We start from the raw sequence: 9,502 nt of genomic DNA, 5'->3' as shown, positions 1-9,502 counted from the left end.
TGTTATTGTTGTTGATATCACTCTCGTTCTTATTGTTGTCGTCGTCGTCATGGCTGCATGATGTTGACATTGCCGGGCGTCAATAATGTATCTCCACTTCACTAACTAACTGGCCAGCAAACGTTGTTGTTGTTGTTGCTGTTATGCTTCCTCCAGTTGCGGTTGTTGCTTGAAAAATGTTACCATTTGTATACGACGCACGACTACAAGACCCAAAAATTTTTGATATAGCGCAGTTTTGTGTGGCCATTGCTGTGATTGAATACGTGTCTGGCATGGCCAATGCAAGACCAAGGGTTCTTTTTCTTTTTTTTACGACCATTCCGGACGAGAAGCGCAAAGCGCAAAGGCATCTGCGGGAATCTTCGCTGCGTGCGAGTGAATATGTTTTATTTTATTTATGAATCGCAGTCAAATAAACGCTTTATGAAACAGTTAAAAAAACGGGTACTCATAATATGGGAAAATTAAATATGCCACCATTTTTCGAGTAGTTCAAAAAAAGCTGCCTGCATTGAGCTTGAACACAAATGCAAGCTGCGCGCATCTCACACGAAAGCTCAGTGCTATGGCACCCGGCCAAAGCTTGTCAAGTCGTGTTAGCCGTAAGCTAGCTTTAAGCTTAGCCCGGCTTAGTGGTTCGTTTCCCGGACAACTTTTTGGGCTGCTTAATTAAGTAAGTCCCGATATAAAGTAGATTTAGGTCTGATGCGATGTGATGTGAATTCATTATGATGCGATATGACATAATATATAAAGCACCATATATATGACATAATATACGACACAATATATATATGATATAATATATAATCTCTATGTGAATACGTATTTCATAGGTCCAAACTTACCACTCCCATAACTCGGTCAAATCTCATCCGATTTTCACAAGGTTTGGTTCTTTGTCCATGTTTTGGCCTCTAGATCAATTTGGCATCATAATCTGGCAACATTATTTTTGGTCGAATTTCATGTGAAAATGGTTTCCTCAAATATCCTATGTAGACATAGATCGAAATTCTCCACCCCCATAACTCGGCCAAATCTCAATCGATTTTCACAAGGTTTGGCTTTTTGTTTATTTATTTTATACGTATCACGATTGAGATTATGAGTCAAAGCAAAAGCCTTGATCTTCCGGCTCAAAGAAAATTCAGAAATTATTCCACATAAACTTTTAAGATCCTTGAAATTCAGAAATTATTCCACATAATCGCTCAAGGTCCTTTGACAATATAAAGAGAATAAAAAATTAACCATTGCTCAGTCAATTTTATCGTTAAAATGTTAAATTAAGTCATTAAATGAAAATCGTATCCAGTTCATTTTGAAAACAATTTCAAAAGTCTGCATTGCATGATTTTGAATTAATTTTATTCACTTTTAATCGCTCGACAATTACAATTACGAATTACGAATTACAACAACAAATGGAGTCGGAATTATTTAGCATAGGACGCAATTGCGATATGGTTCAGATGGGATATGGCTTGTACAAAAGCTTAAGCTTAAAGACGAAAGAACCTAGAGCTAGGCGTAATTTAATTGTTTAGGGTCTACTTAAGAACAACTAAAATACATTCAGTGGCATTCTATTTAAGTTTATGTTTGGGGCGCGGGGCTGGATACGCTCAGGGATTACAACGACAGACACAGCACGAAGGAAACAGGAACCAATCCATAAAGATGCCCTTGCAATCGTTGTCGGGATCGTAGGCCAGCAATCGATGCCATTTGTATTTCTGCTCGCAGCCGCATTCGCCCTCGCAGCGCGACGTTTGCGTATTGCTGTTGGAGGGGAGGGAGGAATGGATACATTACGGATTAGTTACTATTCAAACGACATCCCGTGTGCATATGCTACCTGCAGACCTCCTGATGGATCGCCTGCTCGAAGTGCTGCGTGTTGACAATGGCCCGTATTTTGCCCGCCGAATTCGAGGCCCAGTATGGCGTTACGATCTCTATTTTCGACTCGCATGCATCGAGTCGTCCCGTGCCCGAGCTGCCGTTCGCATTGCCCGGCACATTGCTGGCCCGGCTGCCTCCGGCGGCTCCTCCTCGATTCCGGTTGTTGCCAGCTCCGCCCGCCGCCGCCGCCTGCCGCTTCTTGCGCAGCTCCCCGAAGTAGCTGTCGCCCGCTTCCCCAGCTGTTGCCGCATAGGCGCCGGGCGGTATAAATATGTCCGGATCGTCTATGAATCGACGCTTGCGCACCTTCGCCTGACCCCCGCCGCCGCCTGCGCCGCCCTCCATGTTCATCTCAAAGTCGCCGTACATGCGGCGCATCAACGCCTTGTTGTCGTCTATGAAGCGCTCGATTTTATCGCTAAACAAGAAGAAGAACGCAGAAATTGATTTAGTTAAGAATAGAAAAGATTAAAATGGGATACCTTTTTTTTTTAAATGGTGATATATGTAGCATAAGATACAAGTTTTTTTATTTAATGTGTATGGTATTAAATATAAAAACTTTTATTCTCGGGATATCTCTATATATAAAACTGTTTGTCCTGACTGACTGACTGACTGACTGACTGACTGACTGACTGACTGACTGACTGACTGACTGACTGACTGACTGATTGGTGATCAACGCACAGCCCAAACCGTAAGAGCTAGGAAGCTGAAATTTTCACTGTAGTTACCTTATGTGATGTAGGTGCACGTTAAGACGGGGTTTCGGGAAATTCCACTCGCAAGTGTGGAAAAATCGCGAAAAACGTTTGTATGTAACTTTTTTGTTTACCATCCGATCGGCCCCAAACTTATTTTCAAAGATCTTTGTTCAAATTCATTTGAGGGGTGTTTCGCACTTTTCGGAAAACCCATTCCTCCTTGGTGGAAATGGAGGTCAAAGATTTGGTGGGTGACGTTTCGCGCTCAAATTCATTTCCAGTGATCTATATGAAAAATCATTTGAGACGTGTTTCTCACTTTTCGCAGAATTCAAATTTCTTCGGGGGGAATGCGATTTAAAGATTTTTTGGGCGGCGTTTTAAGTTGTGTCCGATTTGCTTCAAACTTATTTTTAAAGCTCTACATAAGAACTTAATAAGTACGTATTTCAGCGATTTGGAAAATTCCACCCGCAACAGTGGTAAATTGGCGGAAAAAGGTTGTATGAAAGTTTTTTGTTTACCATCCGATCGGGCCCAAACTAATTTTCAAAGATCTATATTCAAACTCATTTGAGGGTTGTCTCATACTTTTTGAAAAATCCATCCATCCTTGGTGCAAATGGGGGTCGAAGATTTGGTGGATGACGTTTTGTGTTCAAATTTATTTCCAAAGATCTATAAGAAAGATCATTAGAGACGTGTTTCACATTTCTCGCAAAATCTAAACTCCTTCGGTGGAAAATGCATTTCAAAGATTTTTTTGGTGAATTTTAGGAGTTTTCCGATTTGCATAAAAGTTGTTTGAATCCCGTCCGATCAGTTTTAAAATCATTTTCAAAGCTTTTTTGATTTTATAACATACGTGCCACGGGCAAGGCCGGGTTATACCCGCTAGTATAATATACAACTCTTAGTGTTTAATATATATGGTATTATAATACATAAAATTGTATTTAACGCTTGTTTTATTCTTAAAAAATATAATATAATGTAGAACTTTTTATATGTCATGTATATGGTATAATACTATAAAAAGTTTTAATTTATATTTAATTTCTTAAGAATATTACATAGGTAATTTCTTAAAATCTTGAAGATACTTTTTTAAATAATGAACAAATTGACTATATTTTAGTTATTAAAATATAAAATAGAGTAAAAAAACAAAGTCCCTTTTTAAGCAATTTTTCAATTAGACTCTATTAACGCTCCAATTGGAAGTTTCGATTTAAATCTTGGATCTTAGATTATTAACACTAAACTCCATAAATACGTAAAAACCTTAATTTAACTTTAAAAGATACAATTTCTTCTATTCGTATCTCATACCTAATATAGGACGAAAGATATGATTTTAAAGTATATACTATATATATGTTTAATCTAAATGCTTTTAAGTTCGAGGTCTATTTTAAAGATAGGAATAAACCTTTTCCTTGAGTTCAGCTTATGCTAATTCTATGTAAAGATGTAATAATATATTTAGGAAAACTCTCTCTTTTCTTCTTAATTCATCTTCTATTTATTTTCATACAAATAAAAATTAATATATTTAGCATAAAGTATAAACGGTCTTTTTTTTTTAGAGAAAGAATATATATTATTAATAATATCATATTTAGTACAGTTTCTAGAAAGAATGAATCTTAAAATATATTCAATTTAACTGGGCTTTAAACAGCTTCGAGCTAATGAGTTAGTTAGTGACTAAAACAAAAACTAAAACTATGAAAAAACTAACTAAAAATTGAACTCGATTCCGATTAAATAGAATGTTATACAAATTAGCAAGCAAATATGAGACGTCAAATTGATTTAATCAAAAACTCTGAATCATAATTTATGCCAAAAATGTTTGGCAAGAAAAACCACAAACTATTTTTCCGGTGTATTAGGCTTAAGTTACCATATTCTATTACCAATTCGACAGATACTCACATGGGATAGCTGTTGCCGGCGGTGGGGCAGAAGAGCTGATGATAGCGCTTGATGCAGGGCACGCCCTTGATCACATCGCCCCGGACATCCAGGCCGAGCGCCACCGACAGCGCCGTCCACCAGATCTAGAGGGGGAAGGGGGGATAGGGGGGATAGGGGGGATTGAAGAGCATAGTTAATTGGCATTAGCATTTTAAATGTTCGACTTATAACATTTTATGGCGCGGTCTGTGAAAATGACTCAAGTTAAGACATAAAAGTTTCATTTAATATCATCATAGCATTTTTTTTGTTTGTTAGAGTATCGGAGAGTCGCTTGGTGCTGCGATTGGCGTGATTATCAGCACACCTCTTAACGAAACGAACTCGCGCGACCTTCGTGCGCCAAAAACAACATAAAGAGAAGCACACACACACACACACACACAGATGCACACGCACACACACACACACACACAGTGGCAGAGATCGTCAAAGTTATTTCCGCAAATGAGCAAACTCGATCGATATACTTACTTGTTCCCAAAGCCGTAATCGCAAAACGTTTCGGAAAACACGCGCGCGTGTCCGTTTTGGAGTCGTTTCTGTTTTTTTTTTCTTTGGTTGGGGGTGTACTTACCGGAATCTGCAGAAATGAGCCATTATTTGATTTGGGATAGGAAAACAATGGCACCACCGGCACGCTGCCGTTCTTCAAGAAGATGGGGCCCTGTATGGGCGTGACCGTCGGCATCGGGCTCTTGTTCGACTTGTCTGCAATGCAAAAATGATCAAAAAACAATCAATAAATAAATGAATACCAAATTGTTAATGCAAAACTGCAGCTGAGTCATATGACTTTTGCTGCTGCATCGCTGAAAAACCCCAAAGACATCAAATAAATTGCTTAAAATAAAAGTAGTGTAAATAATTGCAATGCTGCATACAAATCGCACTGCACAGTTGACATATAAATTATATGAAATGCATAAGAAAATAAAATAAACAAAAAAAAAATGCCGAGCCACTCGCCTGGCATTTGTAATGCCAGGCCATGCAGCAGACGGATCTTGATTAAGCGTACCGGACCGTGAACTGTGCGTGAACTTTCCCTTTCCCTTTTCATGCATATGTGCACGTGTGCAGGAATGATTTTTTGGCGAAAGGATTGCGCGCGCGCGCATAGAATTTGTGTTGCCGTCGTTTGGGTTTCACTGTACTTCGCAACTGTTGCCGTTACATTACATGTTGAACTCGTTTCGCTTTTGTATGTGGCTCGCACGTCGCAAAGGTGAAACCCAGCAAAAGTCTTGAACAATGCGACCATATACAAGTGCACACATATGTACCTGATCCTATATAGATGCACATGCGTGTGTGTGTGTGTGTGTGTGTGTGTGTGTGCGCGCGCTCGCGTGTGCACGTCTTCGGCGTCATTTAAGACAAGTCGAGAGCCCGTTGAATGGGGCCCGACTTCTTGCATAATAATAATAATACATATACATATATATGTATGCATGTAGATACGCCGTCATACTTGAGCTTGAGCCGCAACAACCTGCCAGTTTGTGCCACAAAATGAGCCGAGCCGAAACAAAGAGGCGCCACGCAGCAAATAAAAGCAAAAGTGAATTATCAAATGCGCTGACAGTTTTTTGTGTGTCTCACAGAGCAACTGTCGCTGGCTCGATTATCTGAAGAGGTGTATAAAATATACAAAAAAAAATGCAGCTATAACAACTGATACATAAATCGTGGTGCGTGTTAGTCAGCGACAGCTATAAAAGTCAAACACTGGCCATTACTGTCCAAAGGCGGCCTTGCCGAGCGGTTTGTAGACCTTTGACCTTGCTCCGTCTACTTCGAGTAGTTGTAGCTGCTTCTTCTTTCTATTGTTGTTGCTATTGTTGTTGTTGCTGTTGTTGTTGTTGTCTAACAGCAATGTGCAGAAGTTGCTCTCAATTGGAAAGATACACACAGAAACAACAAGCTAACAACTATGCGAAGTAGCAAACTAGCCAAAAAATAAATAAGAAACAAACAACACTAAAGATACAACAACAATTAACATAAATTTTGTTGGTGGCGGGGGGGAGGGTTAGGGGGGGGGGGGGAAATCGTGTGTGAGATCCAATACCATCGACCAAATACCAAAACATACAACGACAGCTCACAATTTGCCAGCTTTACTTGTTGAAATTCAAAGCAAATATTTTAAGATTATACTTTTTTTTAGATATATTAAAAATATATGATTATATTTGCACATTGTAGCCCAATTATTTCCTGAATATAGTATTATATTTTAAAATATATTTCTCTTTAAAGAATATATGGTTAATTATTGTCTTGAATTTTGTTTTAGTTCAGTTTCTTCCAAATTCAAAACATATTTTTAAGATATTCTCATTATTCTAGAGTTGGTTTTTTGAAAAGAAAAGTATCTTTTCTTTAATCCAAAGATATATTTTAATTATCGAAATAAACAAAATCTAATAAGAGCTCGTAAGCAAAATTTAAAAAAAAATTGATTTTTATCATTTATATTAGGTCAAACTTAGAATGTTTATAAAGTATTTAATTATTAATTGAATTTATTTAATTACTTTTTCTGCAAGACTATCCTTAAATAAAAGAAATTTTCCTTAAATGAATTTAATAAAATAAAATAATCCCTAATTAAATATATTTACTTTGTAAATAAATTTAAAGATTATTTATTTTTTTATTATTTATTTACTTTGAAATAATCTTTAAAAAAAATATATTTTTATTATCCCATTAAATTCTAGGATTATTTATTTTTAAATAATCTTGAAATATAAAAAAAAATTGAAATATTTATATATATTTTTTTTCCAATTAAATTTAAAGATTCTTTATTATTAAATGCATTTTTTAATTTTATTAGCAAATAAATATATATTCTTGGTCGTCATAAAATCATTTAACTTTTAAAAGTTCAAATTTTTCAAAAAGTTAACGATTTTAATAAAACAGACAGACTTGAAATAAAGCAAAAAAAGTAATATAATTAAATTTAATTATTGTCTTGCAGAAAAAAAAGAATTAAATGTACTTTAAACATTTCGTAAGTTCTTGAAAAATTGAATTTTTCAGCAATCGAAAATCCTTTGTGTATTACTTTGCGAGCGTTCACTGTAGTTGCAAGCTAACTAATTAAAATTTTAATAGCAGCTACTATTTGGCATGAAATGAACATTAAACAAATATGAATGTATTTTACACAAATCAAACTCTTGCAAAGTAAACAAAAGAAAGGCCACGAAAAACTTGTTACTTTTTCTTTCAGTGTACGTAGGAATAATAATTGATATATATATAGATTTCACACGCACCTTTAGCCTGCGCCTCGGCGTCGTAGTACTCGCCATCATCCTCCTCCTCCTCCTCCTCCTCCTCGCCCTCCTCCACATCGTAGTCGAGCACGGCGTGCACCTGAGTCCTTGAACCCTGACCAGCCTGGACACGCGTAAAGCCCGGCGCGCGTTCCGGATAATTGTCTGGCGGCGCCACGCCATAAGTGGCCGCTGGTGTCTCCGTTTTGCCCGGCTGCCTGCCACGCTGCTGTGTCTGTGAGGATGGCGGAGGCGGTCGCGGCTGCTGTTGATTTGGCTGCTGCTGCTGCTGCGGCTGCTGCCTGCTGCCAAAGCCGGTAATACTAAAGCTGCCGCTGTTCTTGCTAAAGCTGGTGCTGGCGCTGGCACTGCCCTGGACATTGTAGTATTGCTTCTGCTGTTTGAGGGGGGGCGCCGCTGGCGCCTGGCCCGGATAGCGACTGTATGAGCCCTCGGCGGGACCACGGCCCGCGGACTGTGTTAGCTGCACTGTGCTCTGGCTGTGGCTCTGGCTCTGGCCGGCGCTGCTCTGGAACGTTACGCTGTTCTCGTTGGTCTCCAGCTGCGACTGCTGCACCGTCTGCTGCACCGTCTGCTGTTGCTGCTGTGTGTGGTAGACAGAGTTGCGGGCGGCGCCCGTGGGCGGCAGGTAGGCGGTGCCCTGCTTGCGCCTGCTGCCGTACGGATAGCCGGGCTGTGGCTGCGCCGGCGTCTCCTGCTGCTGCTGCTGCTGCTGCTGCTGCTGATGCAGCGCTGGTGTGCCATAGGGATTGTTCTTGAAGTAGTCCGCAGCGCCGGGAGCGCCATTTTCCGGCGGCTGTTGCTGTTGCTGCTGATGATCCGCCGGCGAGTAGAGCAAATTATTCGTATTGCTGGCCAGCTGGTGTATGGGATGCAGCGGGGCCAGCGTCACGCCCCAGGGCTGGGCGAGTGCGCCAAAGGGCAGCGAGAAGTTGGCCAGCGCCATGTGTGTGTGTCGATCTGTATATGTGTGTGTGTGTGTGTGTGTTCGTGGGTCTCTGTTATAAAATCGTAGCGCGTTCCAAGTTACGTAAATTTAATTGAAGCTCCCGTCACTGCATGATACGAAAGACTTAGGCAACGAACTTGCTGGCTAACCTACATATCAGAATGAAGGCAACAACAAAAACAATGAATATGTCGAACCAGAACCAAATCGAGCGACAGCTGAAAAGCGTTTTGTGGAGCGCGCGCGCGCTTTAAATGATTTATGCAAAAGGCAAATCCGTGGCCTCCCCTCCCCCAGTGACAATAGCACAGCACACACACACACACACACGCGCGTAGCGTCTCTTGCGAGTTATGTAGTATATAAATATGTGCAAATGTTGTTGTTGCTATTAAGGTGCTAGTGCTCGGTGTGTTAATATAAGTTGCGCGGTTTGGTGGAACTCGGGTAGCCGCGACTCTTGTGCTAAAAAACCATTCACGACAAGCTGACAATCGAGACTGAGCCGTTCTCGGCGTGCGCCTTTAAAAAACCTTAATGGGAAAAATATATATTTCCAACCAGCCTCAATACTCAAAATGAAAACAAAAACAAAAAGACCGACTGACTTTTAAAAACAGTTGCTCAAAAAATGA

At 39.7% G+C, this 9,502-nt stretch overlaps 1 protein-coding gene across 1 annotated transcript; it reads right to left on the bottom strand.

Annotated features, from left to right (window-relative positions):
- Window positions 1-1,508: 1,508 nt before the first annotated feature.
- On the bottom strand, window positions 1,509-9,452 carry spz3 (Spaetzle domain-containing protein 3). The gene is made up of 5 exons (XM_064684749.1): window positions 7,898-9,452; window positions 5,179-5,312; window positions 4,560-4,684; window positions 1,865-2,329; window positions 1,509-1,788 (listed from the first exon to the last, which is right to left on the bottom strand). Exons 1-5 carry the CDS (start codon window positions 8,862-8,864, stop codon window positions 1,632-1,634), a joined length of 1,848 nt encoding a protein of 615 aa, XP_064540819.1. The 5' UTR covers window positions 8,865-9,452; the 3' UTR covers window positions 1,509-1,631.
- Between the last annotated feature and the right edge of the window lie 50 nt (window positions 9,453-9,502).

Source organism: Drosophila montana, unplaced genomic scaffold, assembly GCF_035044405.1.
Source record: "Drosophila montana isolate Dmon_TW-CO22-7 unplaced genomic scaffold, ASM3504440v1 contig_2_1, whole genome shotgun sequence".
Taxonomy (NCBI): Eukaryota; Metazoa; Arthropoda; class Insecta; order Diptera; family Drosophilidae; genus Drosophila; species Drosophila montana.
This window is presented reverse-complemented; position numbering and strand designations above follow the sequence as displayed.